The 21,288-nt window shown below is 40.6% G+C and overlaps 2 protein-coding genes across 2 annotated transcripts in view; one reads left to right on the top strand and one right to left on the bottom strand.

Annotated features, from left to right (window-relative positions):
• The window catches only part of LOC306929773 (guanine nucleotide-binding protein G(s) subunit alpha-like), a 65,773-nt gene extending 53,932 nt beyond the window's left edge, over nucleotides 1–11,841 (bottom strand). The window contains exons 1-2 of the mRNA XM_079510439.1: nucleotides 10,162–11,841; nucleotides 7,381–7,453 (exon numbers count right to left, since the gene is read on the bottom strand). Of these exons, the coding sequence (XP_079366565.1) occupies nucleotides 7,381–7,453; nucleotides 10,162–10,300 (212 nt within the window). The 5' untranslated portion in view covers nucleotides 10,301–11,841. The remainder of the gene's footprint in view (nucleotides 1–7,380; nucleotides 7,454–10,161) is intronic.
• Nucleotides 11,842–16,283: 4,442 nt separating this feature from the next.
• On the top strand, nucleotides 16,284–20,728 carry LOC306929164 (tubulin beta-6 chain). The gene is made up of 4 exons (XM_079509582.1): nucleotides 16,284–16,368; nucleotides 17,276–17,384; nucleotides 17,580–17,690; nucleotides 18,827–20,728. The coding sequence occupies exons 1-4, from the start codon at nucleotides 16,312–16,314 to the stop codon at nucleotides 19,996–19,998; spliced, it is 1,449 nt and encodes a 482-aa protein (XP_079365708.1). The 5' UTR covers nucleotides 16,284–16,311; the 3' UTR covers nucleotides 19,999–20,728.
• The last annotated feature ends 560 nt before the right edge of the window (nucleotides 20,729–21,288 follow it).

Here is a 21,288-nt window from a genome sequence, read left to right as displayed (position 1 = left end):
AAGTAGGCATTTCAATGTGTTCTGTGTACAGGTCCTTGACACTGAAGCATCTTTGTGAGAGGACTAATGGAGGCAGGCTGCCATTGTGAAGTGTTTACATGCTTGTATGAATGAAAGGTTTTAGTTTATATTTGAGTACCCGGCTGATAAGAGCTCAGGCTCCTTTATGATGTGTTTCATGAGCACTTAGTTGAGGCCTTTCAGTCCGACACATTGAGTGTTGGAATGAGATACATGTAAAAGCTAATGGATGAGAGATGGAGAATTCTTTCTTTGGTGAAAAAAGCACCAAAGAAACCACAAAATGTACTGTGTTAGACGCCTTATCTTAAAACACATTTTGTGCCCAAGACGTCTGTGGACGTCGTGGGCACGTCTTTTTTCTTTTTTTAATACGTGGTGCCAAAGTTTGTGTTATTGCCATTGAGAATGCATTGGGCGTTTAAGTTAAATAACTCAGAAACTATAAAACATTTCAAAGTAAAAAGCATGTGTCTCCACAGTCAGCTGAATTATAAAAAGTGTGAATGGATTTTCTAGGTGAAAGTGATTTTTTGAAAGTTTTGCGTGGGCACACAAAGTGTTAAGTACACTACTCAAGTAAATGTACTTAGTCACTGCAGTGGTGTACTTGCAGTGTACCTGTGATAGATAGCGACTTTTCACGTTTGTGCTTGAAATTACTTTGTATTTCAAGACAAGAGGGTACGTTTGATTATGCACATTCAGAACAGATCCTGTAATGCCTCTCGGCCTGTTATTGAATCAACCTTTAACTTGCTTACATAGTCAGATTTCTGCTGTGATTTCCTCTGTATGGTGATATAGGCATGAAACGATTCAAAGCTCCCTGTATTTTAGTAGATATTCATTCTTTATAAATGTATAAATCGTATAAAGGGCTTTACTGGAACCCTAGTGTCCCAATTCTTCTCGGCATGTCATAATAGGTAAACATTCAGCAAAAACAGGCAAACATTCTGTGAAAATAGCAGATGGGCTATTTTTGCCGAAGGGATTTAGTGTAGAGGGGAAAAAAGGACGTGGTTACATGTAATTCCAGCCAGCAAACTTACATGTGTGTGGACTAAAGTCTTGTACATGATGAGAGTGTATTGTGTGGCATATAGGCCTATTGTCAACGTTACAGTTTGATGTGGTGCTTGTCCCATATGACAGCCAGAACTGCTCTGTCTGAATCAAACAATTCAGGAGAAAGAAGAAAACATATTTTGGGAAAGAGTGACAGCTATGGGCTATGGACCACAACGATTGAAGGGTTTAACCTGCATGTCGTAAAAGACAATATAGCAGAATGTCAGTTAAGAAACTATAAAAAGTGCTCCTCGAGTTGGGGCACAGGTCTCCACCAGGTCAGGTTATTGTGGCCTGGTGGCATTTAATAGGACAATGTGAAAAGGCTGCCATTTCTTCTTACGCCTTTGATGGCAATTGGATGATTTTGCAAAACTCCACCTGTTGGTGGCGCTATAACAGGCCAATGTGAAAAGGGTGGGATTTATTCCTCAGCCTAGTAGGAAAGTGCGTGAAAGATTTCACGTAAATTGCACGCTGCGTTCATGATTTGAGGCTTTTTGTTCAACCCTACAAACTTTGGAAGCCAATGTTAGCCAATTAGGATGGAATATGAAATATCGGACAGATCCGTCTTGAGCACATGACTATAGAGATAATGTGTAATGGTTTGCAGGATTTCTGGACAGAATCTGGAGGAGTAATATAAAAAAATCTGTTTTACAAAAGTAGACCTGGTGGCGCAATAAAAGGCAGATGTGAAAAATGCAGGTCAAAGGTTTTTCCTTGACCTCTAGGGCGTGTGCATGCAACGTTACACGCAGATCGATACAGTTTATAGGTAAAAATGTGAAAATCTGCCTCATGGTGGCGTTATAACAGGCCATTCTGGAAATTTTGGGGCAGAGGTTCGTCGTTGGCATCCAGGGAGTGTGTGTGCAACGTTTGGCATCGACCAGACCAACATTGCCGGAAATTTGCTGGTAACGGACACACGGACGGAGTGCAAAACATACTCTCCCCATGCCTTCGGCCTGGTGGAGACAATAAGAGAGGGCAGTTACGCACATTAAACTAATCTGTGATATTACACCAGTTAAGTAGTATGTACGGGAGCTTGTAGATCAGGTATTGTCACTATGAATATGCAGGTGTGCTTTGAGAGTTTGGCTTGCCCATTGGTGAGCTTGGAGTTTGAAAACTATGTTTACAATGACGTTTACAACACATTTTGGTATGCACCGTTTAACTCACACTAAAAACTAGGTAAAATGTTCTGAGTCCAGTACAGGGAAACCACGGCCTGCTGTGGATTTATCATCACACTGGCTCTACGGCAGTATCTGTCCAATGTGACCCAAACATAAGTGCACAATGATGCTCCAAACATTTGTTTCTGTCACAGCAAGTTGGGGATGAGTAGACAGAATTCACGAGACATGCGGGCTAGTCTGAACATCAGAGGCCATGTTCCCCTGAAAACAGATTGAGCATTCATCTAAAGCCACATACTTAACTGTTACATTTATTTCAAAACCTTCCGAAAGATCTGGCATTTCCATATTTAAACTTTTTATTTTCTTCATCACACAAAAGTGTTGCACAGAAGTTGTGAAAATAGCAACACAAGGCGACACGTTGTGAGCTTATGGATATTATTTAATTTTCACTATTTAATTTAGTAAAAAGTTATATTTGGACAGTGACAATTGTTTTTTGTTACAATTACTGTTTACCTATATTACCTATATTTATATAGGCCAGGGGCTATGCTATCAGGAAAGAGAACCCACAAAGAAAATGTATCCGATACAAGTTCAGTGTTCTAGTTCCAATATTGTCTGCTCATTGCAATTGTTTAATCACTTCCAATTTAACTTTAGCCCCTCCAATTCATGGCTGTCCGAAATTACATCATGTGGCAGCCAAGTTAATGTTTGTTTAGAGCACTTTATCAAAAATCATTTGCCAGCAAAGTCTATGGACTTTAATGTTTGTCTGTGCACTAAATGACAACATGAGACGTCATATGGCCGATTCAACTCATAAGTAATTTCATTTATTACAATAAATAACACAATGCATTCATGTCTCGTGGAGAACGATGAGGATGATGATGGTGTCCGACTGTTAGCAACGCCATTAAAGCACGAGAAGGAAACTTCTCAAAAATCTGCATGACGTCATGTGGCAGCCACAGTGGGCGCCCCTCACTTCACACAAGTGTGATTTTTATCATTGTATGGGTTGTCTCTCCTGTTAGATAAATTCTGACATGTTGTTTACACGTCATGTCAAGTTGGCCACTCCATCATATTCTGTTGGTCAACACAGATAGAACTTTGGCCCAGGCCGTGTTCCATATAGGTCATATTTTGTCATCTTGCCCTTTTATCATCATTTTACTCATAGCCTACTGCCTGTTTACTCCGGGTTGTTCTCCTTATCCTATTTATGTCATGTCACCATCCACGTGCCTAATCATCTCAGCCCTATATTATCCTTTATATTATTTTATCATACTTATATTATGGATTTCCTGACGCCACATTCAGATTTAATATCTTATATCTTGTTGACTCCTTATTCGGTCTCCATACTGTCTGTCCCCAGTCAAGTTAACTCGCATACTGAGAGGTCTATTTTGATATGAGACTACATGTATTTGACCTTGATGCCTAGTGAGAAAGTAGATAGCCGGCCATTTCTCTGTTAAAGAGTTCACAGCTAGCAGGGAAAGAATGTTATCTTCTATGGCCCTCAATGACGGAACCAAGGAAGATGTCACGATACCAGTCTCATCATCCATGTGCTGGTCCAATGAGCGCTCGACAACCAGCGCCACCGTGGGATATTGCGGAAATGAACTATCTATTGAGCCAATTAACGTTTATCAACAACTGACGTGATCTACAGTATTAATGCCAGTAACATACTGTGAAGAGTTAGGTTCAGTTCGGATCCATTTTGGAACCATTTTGAATACTTTAAATTATATGATGTAAATACTATTATCTGAACCATGTAGTACATTTTCCTCTGTAAATTGACTTTATATCTACTAAAAATATAGTTAAAACCTGAAACTTCCTCTCAGAACTTTATTTTGTCTGTCTCCAAATTAATTTTTTAAGGTATTTCTATTGTTATGGTACAGTGACTGTCATTCAAGATTTAAAGGGCTAATCACTCATTTTAAGGTAAATACAGCACGGTATCCCTGCTGGGTTATTGAAGGTATATATTTACAGTCCTTTCTAATTAGCATTACAGAATAGATATAATTTATTTTTATGTCTAATTAAAAAATAATTATAATGGGTAAAAAAAATGGGGAAAAAACTGTAAATTTGGAAAAAACTGATTATTTTTTCTGTCCCCCTGTCTAGTGATTAACACTTCCAGGGTTCTGAATCCGGCTCGAAGGACCAATTAATAGATAAAAATAAATTATATCTATTCTGTAATGCTAATTAGAAAGGACTGCAAAGCAAAGACGTATGCCGTCGAGGTTGGGTTGATTGATTGATGATCAATCAAATTGATTGAAAATTGTATTCATAGTTTGTAGAAATGGGTACATTTCAACCAATACAAAAGCTGCTACGAGGATAAAACCAGAAGACTTGTTTACATCAGGGTCCTCCATTTTCAATTCATCAGAACATTTAAGGACGTACAGTACATATACACTTCTATGAAAAAAAGGAATCCCATACATACTATTAGGCTACTTTTCAGGAAAAAAAAGAAAATAACCTGTGTTCCAATGGATCCAGTGTAGTTATTATTTAGTCACAAGCTCTTGTTATTACTTTTCATTGGAATATGGAGATACATGGTTTCTGCCCGACAGTGATGATATGCTTTACTCTCCATATGGATTCCAGTGAAAATAAGACTAAATATTATTACTATATTAAAACTATGAATTGGTGATAATTTCAGTGTGTAATGATGAATGAACTGAATGATATAGATTCATGAAACGTAATGATTGTATCATTAAACTGAATCGCTGTATTAAATAAATCCACTGGAATAATGGTGGATAATTAGCAACACTGCACGATTTCAGGCCTAAACATGGCCCTGTCTTAAGTTCTGAAATCCTCTTAGTTCAGTAAATTCAGTAGGTACACCGCTCAATTTAGGAATTCACATAGTTTGGTCCTTGTGACACAGCAGGGCAGATTATACATGTTCTCTCAAAGAAAGCAAGAAAACAAAACAAAAGCCAAGACTCTAGAATCTTTGGTCTCACGCCTCAGAGAAATCTGAAGTTGCTCTATTGACAGTGGACGGGAGAAACTGTTTTTGAACTAAAGCGACGTTACTCTGCATTGTATACCTTGAAGAGCTTCCAATGCCTCAGTTTCAACCAAACATAAACATAACTTTATCATGACATGTCTTCTGTATTTTTGAGGGGAACATTAAATTCCCATTGACAATGAATGGAGAATGTACGTCATATGTGGACAAGCAAATCTGTATTTTTGTCCTACACAAACATTAAATTCCCATTGACAATGAATGGACAATTTACGTCATATGTGGAAGAGCAAATCGGCTTAGTGTCTATTTTTGTCCCACACAAACATTACATTTCCATTGACAATGAATGGTGAATTTTACGTCATAGTGTCTGAGCAAATAGGCATAGTGTCAATTGTACATATGATGATGTACGATAATAAGCGCGCCCCTCACTTCACACGGGTGTGATTTTTCTACACTATCAGTAGTGGCACATCATTATTTTCTTAGTGATTATTCTATCGATTACTTTTTCCATTAATGGAATAACAGAGAAGCAACAAATCGAATAAGCACATAAGTTATTTTATACTTTTTTTGCCGATCTACAAGCTCAGCTTTATAGGCTATTTTCACTATTTTTAAAACTTTTGGACATTTCTTGAAACATTTTCACAATAATGCCATGCCCTGAATACGGATCGATTGATTATATTATTAAATTGTTGATAATCAATTAAATAGATTAGTTCAATTAACAGTTGCAACCCTAGATTGGACTAATGATTCCTTCTTGTTTATGGCTATAGAATTTGTACTGTCCTTCTGACCATGCTGTCCTTAGGAATTGGGAAAGAGAAATATTTCAAACTAAAACAGTGTGGGACTCCAAAGCAACCTCTTTAGCATCAAAAACTAATCTGAGCAGTTTAAGAGAATTATTTATTTTTTAGAAGAAGAAGAACAAATTAACTACATACTCTCTCCCCATGCCTTCGGCATGGGGAGAGAGTATGATTTGTCCGTGTGTGTGTGTGTGTGTGTGTGTGTGTGTGTGTGTGTGTGTGTGTGTGTGTGTGTGTGTGTGTGTGTGTGTGTGTGTGTGTGTGTGTGTCCGTCCGTCCGTCTGTTACCAGCTAATCTCCGGCACCGTTAACCCGGTCGATGCCAAACTTTGCACACACTCCCTAGATGCCAACGATGAACCTCTGCCCCAAATTGTCCAGAATGGCCTGTTATAGGGCCACCAGGAGGCCAACTTTTGTAAAACACATTATTTTCTATTACTCCTCCATATTTTGTCAAAAAATTCCGCAAATCGTTACACACTAGTATCTCTATAGTCATGTGCTCAAGACAGATCTGTCCGATATTTCATATTCCATCCTGATTGGCTAACATTGGCTAACATTGGCTTTCACATTTTGCAGGATTGGTCCGTTTTGAACAAAAACCCTCAAATCATGAACGCAGCGTGCAATTTCCGTGAAATCTTTCACGGATGTTCCTACTAGGCTGAGGAATATATCCCGCCCTTTTCACATTGGCCTGTTATAGCGCCACCAACAGGTGGATTTTTGTAAAAACACATTTTTGGAACAAAATGCCTCAAATCATCCAATTGCCATCCAAGGCGTAAGAAGAAATGGCACCCTTTTCACATTGGCTTATTATAGCACCACCAGAAGGCCACAACCTGACCTGCCTTGGTGGAGACCTGTCCTATTATAGCGCCACCAGGAGGCCACAACCTGACCTGCCTTGGTGGTGACCTGTGCCCCGAGGGGCACTTTTTATAGTTAATGGTTAATTCTGTCTGAACAGGGCCTTGATATGAATAAAACCTGAAACACTGCTCTAAGTGTTTCAACAAATCAGCAGTCTTGTAGATATCGTTTGCTTTGCGATGGAAACCTCATATGTCCAAAACTGTAACTGTAAAAATTCAAAAATAGACACTCTACAAGCTCCAAACATGTTGCACCGCAACACCTTTTAAGCTTATAGATTGGCTATTTTTGGTCCTTTTGTTTGGATGCACAATATACATGTATAAAGCATGAAAAGAAGAAAACTAGCACTTACTCAGCGTTGAAGCCATTAACGTGCAATATTCGCATCTGTTTGACTATCGTGCTTTTCCCAGATTCACCAGCTCCTGAAAGCAGAGAAAGCAGTGAGACATTTTTAACGCACGTAAATCTCCTCATGTCGCAGTGAATAAAATACCATGGGACCATGTGCAGGTTAGCAGTAGTTGTGTTAATAAACCCTATAGGCTATACTTAATTGACTGGAGTCCCCCAGGGCTTTATAATAGCCCCCATCCTTTTTTTAAATTCCCAACTAGACAGCCCTAATGGGTTACCTCATGTGTCAAGCAGTAAGGTACATCTGAAAAGTGGAAACCCTGATGCCAAGACTGTTTAGGCTACATTTGGGGAAATAAGTTTCCATACTAATGATGAGAAAACAAAGTCACTGGTCTTATTCACAAGTAAACCTCTAGACTGGCTTTTACTTCCAACAGGTGAATGAATCTACAGGTGGTTCTCGATTCCTAGACCTAGATCATGTTGTAGACGGTACCAAAAAGCATTTTCTAATTAACACAACTAGAGCTTTCCCTAAATGTAAAGTTCAAAAGTATATGTTTTTTGAGAAAATGACCCCCTTAGTAGACAATTTTTAAATGAATATGAACAAGATGGTGCATTTCGTCTTTCAGCACAATGTAAAGGAGTTAGCCGAAGAAGGATATTGGCTTTATCAGGCTAGCTCTGAAACTTACTGTAACTCAACAATTTAAATGATCAGGACAGGTGAGGAGGCAGACAATTGCCTCTAGCTTGGGGTGATCAATCTTGGGACAAAATCAAATGATTTAGACCAAATATTGTGACGATAATTTCGTACTGTGATAATACTTGCAAAAAGGAAGGAGCGGTTGCACAGCTCATAGTCACGATGCAAAACATTTTTTTATTATAAGACCAACGTTTCGGCACCCAAGTGCATGCCTTCTTCAAACTGTGCTAATATAACTATTTTCCTCCATTTTCTTCACCACAATTGTGAAAATAGCTGAGCTACATGCTGCACAACATGTCACATCCCAACATCTTAGCTTATGTGGGCTAGGTAAAGACAACACGTATGTTATATACTAGTGTACAGTATGTCCCAAATACCAGGCGATATCTAGTCTTATTATCATGATATTGATATAATATTAATATATTACCCAACCCTAGTACATGTTGCCATGTTGTATCCATTCATTTGTACCTGGAGGATCATTGTAGACTGTCTGTTACCGCTCCAGTCACTCACGGTAAAGAAATTACCATAAGGGCCTAAATGTACAGTCCTGGCACACTGAAGGTGACAGAGGCCCAGACTATAGCACATACATACCAGTGCTTCTCAAAGGGGGTCCAGGGACTACCATAGGTCTTTGAGGGGGGCACAGGGGGCCCCCAGCAAACATGTGTCAATATAGAATAAAAAAGGGTTTAACCACTTTAACCTCATACATCTTGTGTGAGGGTCTCTGGCACAAATTATTTTCAGATGGGGGTCCGCGTGGCCGAGTGCCTACGGTATTAATTTGGGGGTCCTTGACATGAAGAAGTTTGGGGACAACTGACATGCTGTGGGCTCACGGTAGGATGTGGTCAGGCCAACTATTCAGGACCATGAAACATCTCAGAGAATGAATGAACAATGTACTATACAACAGTGATTCTCAACCCAAATTCCAAGGATGCTCAACTTGATATTAATTAGGACCCCTAGCTACACTGTCAAATTGTAGATTATTTGTTTATTCATTTGGTTCATTTGGTTCCATTTGAACACTTCTCCGAGTTACAGACCTGTAAACTCAAGTTTTACTTGATCCCATGTTGATAACCAGGGTTCTAGCATACATTTGCAGTCATTTCACGTCTTCATACCTAACCACTTGAACCTCAGCCTCCAAATTCTGCAGGAACATTCACCAAAATTAGCAACTCTGCAAGCTCTGAGCTTGTAGATCCGATCGGCTATTTCTGGCAAAGAAATTTGGTGTGGAGGTAAAAAAGAGTGTAAAAAAAGTATAGATGCAATTCATGCCCAGTTTACTAAGTGATTAAAACCTTATACAATGTGATTGGGGTTGCAGGCCTATGAGTGGAATATACGGTGAAATCTCTCTAATAGTAGCCTATGTTTTCGGCTTCAAACATGAGGCCCAAGGGCTTAAATCATTTACAATTGAATCACAAAGACCTACATATCACACACAAATATGTCAATGACATGTTCCACGGCCTCTGTTTCATACATCAGGTGCTGTACACTGTTACACAACATTCTGTGACAGTGGTCACAGGCCTTCTTTAATTGTTGTGTGTCTATGTTGTTGAAGCATAATGGATTAAGTAGTAACATTTGTAATATCCTGTAATTATAACAATGGTGTTAGACTACTACATGGTTGATGAGGGTTCATCCCCCCCCCCCCTTTTCTCCAGAAAGCATGTTTAAACACAAATAATCCTATAGTACTTATTACAGTTGTGTAAAAGTAAATACCACTAAATCACAAACTGAAAGCAAGTCAATGAAGTGCTGTGATGATTGCAGTTCAGTACAATATCTAACTTTATTACAAGACTGTAGGCCTATGTTGCAAATGACTGATAGTAGTGTGTGTGTGTGTGTGTGTGTGTGTGTGTGTGTGTGTGTGTGTGTGTGTGTGTGTGTGTGTGTGTGTGTGTGTGTGTGTGCGTGCGCGTGTGTATGGTGTCACTGGTGTACATTGAAGTGAGAGGGTGAATTTATATTTGTGTGAAAGCAATGTCATTTCACAAAACCTACCTAATAGTAGTAGCCGGTGCGTTGCTCTGTATATCTGTTTGTCTTTTTGAAGCTGTTTCTCTATCTTTTTGTTGGCCTCCCTCTGTGATTTCTCTTCATTTCGTTGGTCTTCAGTCTTACTATTGCCAAGACAGCCCATCTTTCCCAGGAAGCCAGCGAAGGGCCCGGGGAGGGGGGATAGAGGGTGGTTTTTAGAATTAATTAATAAGGACTAATTTCCCGGATTGGCCCAAGAACAGAGAAACCCCTGGCTCAAGATGGGTGACATTTAGGTTGCCAGATGCGAATGAAACAAATATATGACCTGGAGGTGATGGAGAAATGCACCCCAGAGAGACTGCACACACACACACACACACACACACACACACACACGCACACACGCCACACGCGGACGCGCGTACGCACACACACACACACACACACACACACACACACACACACACTCACACACTCACACACACACTACCAATTCTATTAGGCCTACTGCTAATTAATCTAGGGATCGTTCAGAAAGGAGCAGAGCGTTGGTGATACCCGGGCCGCTCTCTCTCTCTCTCTCTCGGTTGATTCCAGTGTTTTCACTGTAAATCCGCAATGAAGTCATCAAAATTGATATCGATGTTAAAGACGTTCTGCGCTCCAAAGTCCATGAATGAGCTGGTGTCGCGATCCCCACGGCGTGTTTGTGTGCGGCTTTAAATGGGCCCAATACACAACACACAAATCTTCAGCAAATGTCTCCACCGGAGCCCATCTTCGGCAGATTCCTGACTTCTGCCATTCAAATCATTCACATTTAGGCCTACATCAAAGACGTATATTTTCGTCCTTTCTCTCCTCTTCTTCTTTTTGCGATCTCAGCCGAGACGAGCAAATACGGGGTGGACGAGAAGTGTTTTAGAAAATAAATATTTCCACAAAAAACGACGGCGTGTAAATCATGAGGAGAGAATACGCAAAGCTTCTTTCTTTTTTTCTTTTCTTTTCTTTCCTTTTAAATCCCCGTGTCTTTAAAAATCCGTCACATTATAGCCGGCTACCGTTACATTTTTTGGTAGAACCTTTCTTATCAATAATATCCTGTTTTAGTGCTCCGGTATCAATTGATTTCCCCTTGTCACAGATGCTGCTGCCTGAACGGACGGTGCTGCTTTTTGGGTTTGGACCAGACCAGACCTGAAAGGCCTTTTTCTCCGTCTTTTTTTTTCTTCTCTAGGTTTACCGCTGTTAATTTGTATTTCTCCTCACATCGGAAACCTTCTCCGGATGAACAAAGCTTCTGTTAGATGTCCTTGAATAGAATGCGATATCCAACCCCAGCCCAGGTAGATTTATGGCAAATCCTCCGTTATGTCCCCGTCCGTTTCGCGCAGGCAGGCAGGCAGGTATAGGCTACACACACAGCCTGCTGTCAGTCACACTCTCCACAGCTTGCCTTGTTGTATTCCTTTTGAATTCGCATGGTAGATAATAGTTGCATGTGCAATGCAAATCTATCAACATACCGCGGTTCCTACAATCACTCAAATCCAGCGATGACAGTTTATTTCACCGCAGAAAGGCTGCTGCGCTTGGAAATGGGAATAGAATCGCGGTGTCTTTGAAGTAATTCTCTGATTTATATATTTTTAGTTTTGTTCCTTTTCTCAGAGAATTGAACATTGAGACAGATAGCGCTGAGAGGTGGGGTGGGGCAAACAGCGAGCTCTCACGGAACCCTGGGAAAGAAGCAGGGAATCACATGATTGCCCACAGCATAGAGATACACAAAGTGAAAAGGCGCCCTCTTTGAAGGAAAATGATCCTCTACCACCCAAGAGGGGCTCATCAATGATATTGATAATGTATTTATTTTCTTTTTAACCTTATTCCATGTGGTTTTATTTGACATTTTACTATTTTTAAAACATTTTCTTTTAAATATTTTCGATATTGTCGTATCGTTTATTGGTTAACTTGTGCCTTTGTGCCATTCATTTGATTTCAATGAATGCTCAAAGCACCACATACAACATACTAAGTGTTGACAAGTGGTAAATAAATCATATTATTGCATGTAATGTATTTGTAGTGAAGATCCATACAGAGAGGGTCCAATTATGATTGGGTTAGATTATTTATTATAGGCTTACATGTTGTCAAATTGTCTATACTGTATAAAGCCCACAATTCATAATGGATTGGACCTAAAACAAATCCCCACTGTTTAATGAGCATGGGTTTCAAATTCCCATTTGGATCTTGGACTGTTAAGTTGGTGGGGTCTGGGAAATACATATAGGGTTTGGCTTGAGCAAGTTTAAATATTACATGTCTTGTCTCTGTAATGTTGTCATTAGCTTATATTGCAACCTAAATAATAATTATTATTATTATTATTATACTTTAGTTGGAAAGTTTAGTTGGAAAGACTTTGAAACTTTGAAAATACAAAACAGATTGTCATTGCAACATGCAGGCACTCATCTGCAAACAGACATTCAAGCAGGCATGTGCATTCAGTGTCAAAAAGCTCTAAAGGCTAATTCTTTAGTTATTGTAAATTAAACTAAATTACCATTTTACAGTCCAAAGGGGGGTTGTGAATGATATTGAAATATCAAAGTGGCAAGGCGAAGACAACTTTGAAAGTCTGTTTTCAGGATAAGCCTTTTATTCTAACAGATAAACAAGCAAGTGTCTATATGTTCTTAATCTTGTTCTGACCTATACAATTATTGATGCATGGTTCTTCTTTTACCAACGTTTTGTTCTAGAGTAGATGAAGGAAAGAAAATACAGCTTCCTTGAATATGATTCAAGAGACAAATTATTTATTTATTATATTGTTATTCTGAGAATTAACAGTTGTGTGACCCTCGATGAATCTAATTTGTTGCCACTGTCTAATGTTGCCACTGTCCTCCCACCATAATATGCACATAGATACATTACAGTGGTTTTCAACCCTTTTCATACCAAGGTCCATTATTTATTCGGCATTTGAGCCACAGACCTCCATTTGATGAGATTTAGCCTCTCAGACCCAGAACTTAGAATATTTTATCGATGGATAAGATTTTGTCCACAATTCCATGCTGTATTGATGTGGTACCGTTAGCAGAGATTACAGGCAAACGTTGAACAAAATAACAATTCTTCAAATTGTGTAGACTTCTTGTAAATCTGATGCAGATGTTTAACAATAATTTAACTGTGTAAAATGTATACTCTCAAGAGTTAAAGATCTACAAGGGTCCATATTGGTTACCAACTCTCCATCATTTAGCTGCGGACCACCTGGAAACCCCTCAAGGACCACTGGTGGTCCCCGGACCACTGGTTGAAAAACACTGGTGTATTGAATAATACTCCTGTTCATATCTTGCATTGGGACTCGATTCTGACTCCATGCATGGTGTCCATTGAGTTAACTTCATTTCACCCTCAACAAATAGGCTATGATTCAAGAGGGATGTATTTGTGATCTTGATCAATAAAGCTTGAGAATAAAAATGGAAAATACAGTCCAGATGTTCTGTCAACTCAACTCACCTGTACTGTAATCAATGGCGATCATAAGAGAGTCTATTTTCTCGCCATCAATCCTCCTGTTGCTTTTCCCCTTTTTGGTTTCAAACATAATGCCCATATTTGTTACACTGTTGGATTGACTAAGTATCAATTAGGCTTCAAGTTTTCATGGTGTACCTCTCATATAAAGCACAGTTTCTCCTCTGAGGGCAGTATGTTTAACAAAACAGATCATACACATGTGCTCTCTCTCTCTCTCTCTCTCTCTCTCTCTCTCTCTCTCTCACACACACACACACACACACACACACACACACACACACACACACACACACACACACACACACACACACACACACACACACACACACACACACACACACACTTTATCTCTGTCTGTTTAACAATGATTCAGGAAGAGAAGCTAACTGTATAGTCTACAGAACGTATGTTTCTGGGAAATCCTCAGAACTGCTTTAAGGCCTGTATTTATTTAGACAGGGCAGTGTGTAGATAGACAGGCTATTATAGATGCAGAGAGGATTAATAACCTGCAGCTGAGAGTGCTGTAAAATAAGTACTGTCTGGTATATTTTCTATCCGGCTGATAGACTAATAGGTTTAGACACGTTTAAGTGTCACAGAAAGTAGGTGAGTCAGTGTCAACAAATGTTCCTACTTTGAACTATACAAAACAGCTAGGAAGATTATGACTTTGTCTGCTGTGATAAAAATGACTCACAAATATGTGCGCATACAATGCAACATATTGTAGTGATCTTGTATCTGCTATATTACAAATATGTTAAGCTATTATTTATGCACATAGTCCAATTTGTAATGACCAACTCAGGCCAATAGACGGCAGTATTTAGCTAGCTAATGATGTAGAAAATGATTCCAGCCGTCTCAGCCTGTATTGTCATTAGGATATTTTGTGTGTGTGGAATGTGGATAATTGGATATGGCTAATATTTTTCTAATATTATTGCCTTCTACCTAATCACTTCACACACATATTTGTCTTTGCCTTAAGCTGTCCTGGCTTAATACAGTAGGCTACTACTTAATTCTCATTGGTAGTGATATTGAGTGGGGAACTTTCCTGTAGGCCTGAGCATAGCGCTGCACCTGTCTTCAAAGAGATGCTACAATGGATATGCCTTTTCAACATGGTGTTTTATGGCACTCAGCAAAATATTAAAGATTTTATTTTGTTCCCATCTGGGTCATGGAAGAAACTCATGGAAGAAAATAACATGCATGTAGCATGTTATATTAATCTAAATCTTCTAACTACGGTAATTGCCAACCTAACAAAATAACAGCATCCCTTTTGAACAATTCTATTTTGAGAAGTTCTATCTGTTCAGTGTGTGTGTGAATGTGTGTGTGTGCGTGTGTGTGTGTGTGTGTGTGTGTGTGTGTGTGTGTGTGTGTGTGTGTGTGTGTGCGTGCCCATGTGTGCATGAGAGAGAGAGTGTTGCGGAACTCTATTTCTTTCTCTTGCATGAGAGAGAGAGCCATCCATTTTTTGGTTGATGAATGAAATGGATGTTATCAAAACGTCCACAGCTGCCTCCCTCCACTAGAATTCCTTCCTGCTCTCTGTGTTGGAGAGCTCACAGATGTGTTAGGCCGGGCCACAGAGCTATATACAGTAGCATTGTGACAGACAGACAGAGGCTTGTCAGACATTCAACCACAACCAGTTTCCTTTTCATGTGACATTTTTTTATTTATTTTTATTAGATGCAGTTGTGAACAATAGCCAAGTAAGATAAAATACATATCCATTGGCCAATCAAATGGTTCACTGCAGCTCAACAGTCAGTGTGAGGGGTGGTCAGGAGATATCTGTGAGCTCTGCGTTTAAAGGCTTGAAGGCCATTGACATAGAAGGCATTTGTGGTTCTTACATTCAGACTTGAGGCCGATTCTACAAATGCCTGCTAAACCAGTAGTTCACACACTTTCAAAGGAAATGTTAAAAAAATAGCAGATGTACAAGCTCACGACGCGGCACAAAGAGACGCGTTGTGAGCTTGTAGATCTGCTATTTTTGAATAGCCAACACTAAAATCTAAAATAACACAGATGCTTTTCCGGTTGTAACTTTTAAATGGGTTAAAATAAAACATAAATTACATTATATATATTTTTTTATTTACATACTTTTGTTGTTACATATTACATAGTTACTACATTACCTAAAAGGCTGCAACATTGTTGGCTAGTTAAATAGTTGCTGCATTGTTACATAATTCCGTATTTACATAGGCCTACACAGTAGGCTACATGCTCGCTAACACTCAAATTAAATAAGAAATAGGCAAAAATTGTGAAAATGGCAGATCTCCAAACTCAACACCTCGCAACGCGGTGAGCCTGCTATTTTCACAATATTTATCTGTGAAATCGAGTCAAACAAAATGTAATGCCATATTTAATCATTTATGATATTGCAATAGCACTTATAGCAGAGCGTCAGGGCCCCTAATGTAGGCCTACTGAATGACGTGGGTAAAACCCTGACAACCATTGATGGCATCATGTGTGGTATAAAAGTCTGGTCCCATCACCGTGGCATATCAGAGACCCCCCAGCCTGCTCTGTCCACTGTGCTCGCTCATCATGCGTGAAATTGTACATCTACAGATTGGACAATGTGGGAACCAGATTGGCTCAAAGGTAATATAGAAAAACAAATATCTTGTTTTCATAAAATTAAATTGTCAAACCTTTACTAGAGATAACTTATGGCAAGGGCTTAATGATTTGAACAGGGGCTTAACTTAATGATTTTGTTAAAAGCATATAATTGTAACACGGGCTAATGTGGTAAAGATGACTTATTTATTTGCTGTTATAATAAGCTCAGATATATTTATACTAACCTAAGTTATTGCATCTTCCATTATTGCGGTTAATTCCAGCATGTTTAGTACGTACATGCATATTATGACTCGACATATTGCCACTGGCAGTTGTGAGTGACAGAGGGTGTTCCCACTCGGGCATTCTGGCAAAAGATAAGCGGCAATGCGAAACTGGCATGATGGGTGGGACATTTTTATCATGGTCAACACAAAAGAAAGAAAGGGGAACTATAAGATAATATACCAACAGTATAACTCATGAGCCCATCCAGCCTTTTGACAGGATGGTGTCATGGGATTGAAGCAGTTTGTTTGGCTATCTTTCGATATGTGTTCAAATAAAAATACAAAATTATATAATTTCCCCTGGAAGCCTCCGCATGGACCAGGGAGCATCCATGGACCCCACTTAGAGAGCCAGTGCTGTATAATAAGTTTTCTGAATGTATAGAAATGTTGTTTGTTTGTTTGTTTGTTTGTTGTTTCCCATTGAAATGTGTTGCTACACTTGTCTTATGGCGATCCAACAGAAGTTGACCCAAGGAAGATATCAGAATGTATAATTACTGTAAAGTACAGACAGATTATAGCAAACATACTGCAGTTAGTGTAGCCATACATTTGACACGCTGTGATAAATTGATCAGGCAGCTGAAAAGTACCATTACCATTCATAACAAATTAAACTGTTGCTCCTTTTTTGTCATTATTTGTTTCAGTTTTGGGAAGTGATCAGCGACGAGCATGGAATCGACGCGATGGGACTCTATGAGGGAGACAGCCGCGTTCAGCTGGAACGGATCAATGTGTACTTCAATGAAGCCCATGGTAACGGATTATCTCATTTATTAAAGCTACTGTCTTTTGATTACCTATACTTTACCTTTGATTTCTTGAATTGTTCCCCTTGGTTTCCCTGTATAGTTTTCCTGCACGTGCACATGGATACAACATGAGGACATGCCAATAGGAAGCAAGGTTTCCCGTTTGATTAAATAGAGGTTCTCTGTCTTCTGTTTGCAGGTGGTAAATATGTACCCAGGGCCCTGCTTCTTGACCTGGAGCCGGGCACCATGGACAGTATAAGAGGGAGCCGCCTCGGAGCGCTCTTCAGGCCAGACAACTACATCCACGGTAAAAGTTGAAACGCGTTAATTGCCAGATCGTATTTTGCCATATCAGATGACCTTATTTTAGCCCATTAACTAGACCTGAGGCAGAGTCTACAAATCGAACTATAAAGGTTTGTGTGATTACTGTTGTAATCCACGCAACGTCAAATTCGACACACGCGTTCCACCCCACCACAGGGGGTGCAGTGCCAGGTGTCGAGTCGGTCGGACCCACGGTTGTCCAGAACCGCCCCAAATGGCCTCTGCCCGGGCTCTGGACAGGACCCCTGCCCAGTGTCCATATATGGAGCTGGCCTGTTCTGACATCATTCTGAAGTCTGCATAGACTATATTTTGGGCATGCCTGACAAATAACTCCATATATGGGCATAAAAGGGACAATTTCTGGGTGGGGCATGCATTTCCAACTTGCATCGTTCCAAGTAGGCCAGTGCACCACGGGAACCGCTGTAGAGGCTCCAACGGGCACCGCTCTAGTACTTTCTAAATCAGTAGTTCTCAAACGTATTCATGTCAAAGACCTATGTATTTGGCAGCGGACCCCCTGCATATAAGAGAAGATTTGTGTTCAATAAAAATAAAGTGACGTGCTGTGAGCTTGTATATCTTCTATTTTTGAGAACCACTGTTCTAAACCATGTTCTAAAGAATTATAGCTAAAATCTAAAACGACACAGATGCTTTCCCGGGCTGTGCAGAAATGCATTCCCCAAAAAGTGCTGAATTTATATGGTGAAGAAAAAAAACTGTCTGGAACTGTCTTTATTCAGTGACGACATTTAGGCGCTTAGACCTTCAGCAGGGCAACATGAACGATAAGATACTGTTGATAAAAGCATCTATCAAGTGGCATAACTGTCCGTTTGAGTGCGTATAGAGAGGCTGTATTTATACTATGCGTCAAAGTGTCCCTGAGCAAGGCAATGAACCCCCAACAGCTTCATGTGCTCATAAGCATCTGCTGGGAAAAGATTGGACAGATCATTAGGTCTCAAAATGTCGTGTTTGTTTGTTTAAATTTGTTTTCCATTTGCACACCTGAGACTTAAATGAACACTCAGAGAGTTTACAGCCATGGTGTCAGTGTGATAAGTGCTCCACTAAAACCCCTTCCCTCTCATGCTTCCTATGGCGCAGGGAACTCGGGAGCGGGGAACAACTGGGCGAAGGGCCACTACACGGACGGCGCCGAGCTGGTGGACCAGGTGGTGGACGGGGTGAGGCGAGAGGCCGAGAGCTGCGACTGCCTGCAGGGCTTCCAGCTCGTCCACTCCCTGGGCGGGGGCACCGGCTCGGGCATGGGCACCCTCCTCATCAACAAGATCCGAGAGGAGTACCCCGACCGCATCATGAACACCTTCAGCGTCATGCCCTCCCCCAAGGTCTCCGACACGGTGGTGGAGCCCTACAACGCCACGCTGTCCATCCACCAGCTCCTGGAGAACACGGACGAGACCTTCTGCATCGACAACGAGGCCCTCTACGACATCTGCTTCCGCACGCTCAAACTGACCACGCCCACCTACGGCGACCTCAACCACCTGGTCTCCATGACGATGAGCGGAGTTACCACCTCGCTGCGGTTCCCCGGCCAGCTCAACGCCGACCTGCGGAAGCTGGCCGTCAACATGGTGCCCTTTCCTCGTCTGCATTTCTTCATGCCAGGCTTCGCCCCGCTGACGGCGCGTGGCAGCCAGCAGTACAGAGCCCTCACTGTGCCCGAGCTCACCCAGCAGATGTTCGACGCCCGCAACATGATGACGGCCTGTGACCCCCGAAGGGGGCGCTATCTCACGGCCGCCGGTGTGTTCCGCGGCAAGATGTCCACCAAGGAGGTAGACGAGCAGATGCTGCTGATCCAGCAGAAAAACAGCAACTATTTTGTAGAATGGATCCCGCACAATGTCAAGGTGGCCGTGTGTGACATCCCTCCCCGGGGACTCATCATGTCCTCCACGTTCATTGGCAATAACACGGCCATACAGGAGATTTTCCGCCGTCTGGGCGAGCAGTTCTCCCTCATGTTCAGGCGAAAGGCCTTCCTCCACTGGTACACTGGAGAAGGTATGGACGAGATGGAATTCACCGAGGCCGAGAATAACCTCAACGACTTGGTGTCGGAGTACCAGCAATATCAGGATGCCACTGCTGACCTGGAGACCTGGGACGAAGAGGATGAAGAAGAGGAGGGCACCTCAGCGGCACCAGCAGCGGCAACGACAAGAACGTCTCAGTCCAGGACAGAAAGGACAGTGGAGGTGGAGGAGACAGTGACTGAAACAACCACGTCTGAATTTGTAGAGGAATAGAGAAGAGAACTGTGGCGTACTACTGTGGTGTGCAGGGCTGATATTGGGTTGATTAGCTGAGTTGAGTTTAGTAGTAAAGAACTGTGGGAGAAAAATGATGTGAACTCTCATGGTTTATTTTTTTTTAACCTGTGTTCGGGAGTTTGAGTTGGTGTACATGATGAAAGGTGCTGTGTGATATACAGCCTTAACATTTTAACAGCTTTCCCCCGTGCACTCATCTGAGCCACCTGAGCAGACTAATGCATAAAAGTAATTTCTCCTCCACGCAGGGACCAGTAAATACTCCCTTTCCCTATATAAATTGTTATTATTATGTTATGCTATTATATACGCTTGTTAATATAGAAAATAGTATTTATTCAATGCAATGTATTTTAATAATGATTTATGCGTATTAGGTTATTTTGACAACTAGATGGAAATGTGTACATAAAGGGGGGATTATTGTTTCATTCATTCATTTTCTTTTTTTGTCTCTTGTTAATGAAATCAAATGAGCAAGTAAGTGATATGATGGTGGTGATGACACAACAATGTGATGTCATTGAATGAATTGATTGTCTTTTCCTTAATGATGACCTCAATGTTTTAAATAGTTTTTTGTATTGTGTAATTATGGCGATAACATCATTGTGTGACTGTGATTATTGCCAAATAATATTTTAGATAAAGTCACCAGAATGCCCATTATAATGACTATTAACGCCATATTAAATGATCAAATGATGAACAGAATGTACTGTACTCGGTTACTCTGTAAAAAGTTATACCCTCCCACAAACACTCAAGTCTGGGAGAAAGAGATTACGCATAACTGCTTGATAAGCACATTGACGTGGCACATTGACCTGCCCCTTCAGACTATACAGTAAAGTTGGCAGGGACAGAATGAATACAACATACATGTAGGTTACATACATACCCTAAGCACCAGGGTTCAATTTGTAAAAAAAAGAAAAAACTAAAAAGAAAGAAAGAAATGTCATAACCAGTGACCACTTGGAGCTGGATCCCTGAATGGGGGGGGGGAAATGTCAGGGGGGCTACTCCATAAAATTGGGCCTACAGTACAACGGGTAAAGACCCGTTGAATTTCAAAGGATGTAATCTTTGTGTAGGACAGCAATAGCTGATTTGCTCAGACACATTGGCTCATCGTCATGTTGTAACATGTCGATTTGCTCGTCCACATATGACGTAAATTCTCCATTCATTGTCAATGGGTATTTAATGTTTGTGTAGGTCTGAAATTGCCGATTTCCTCATCTACATTAATAGCTGAATATA

Source organism: Electrona antarctica (assembly GCF_951216825.1).
Source record: "Electrona antarctica genome assembly, chromosome: 9".
NCBI lineage: Eukaryota > Metazoa > Chordata > Actinopteri > Myctophiformes > Myctophidae > Electrona > Electrona antarctica.
This window is presented reverse-complemented; position numbering and strand designations above follow the sequence as displayed.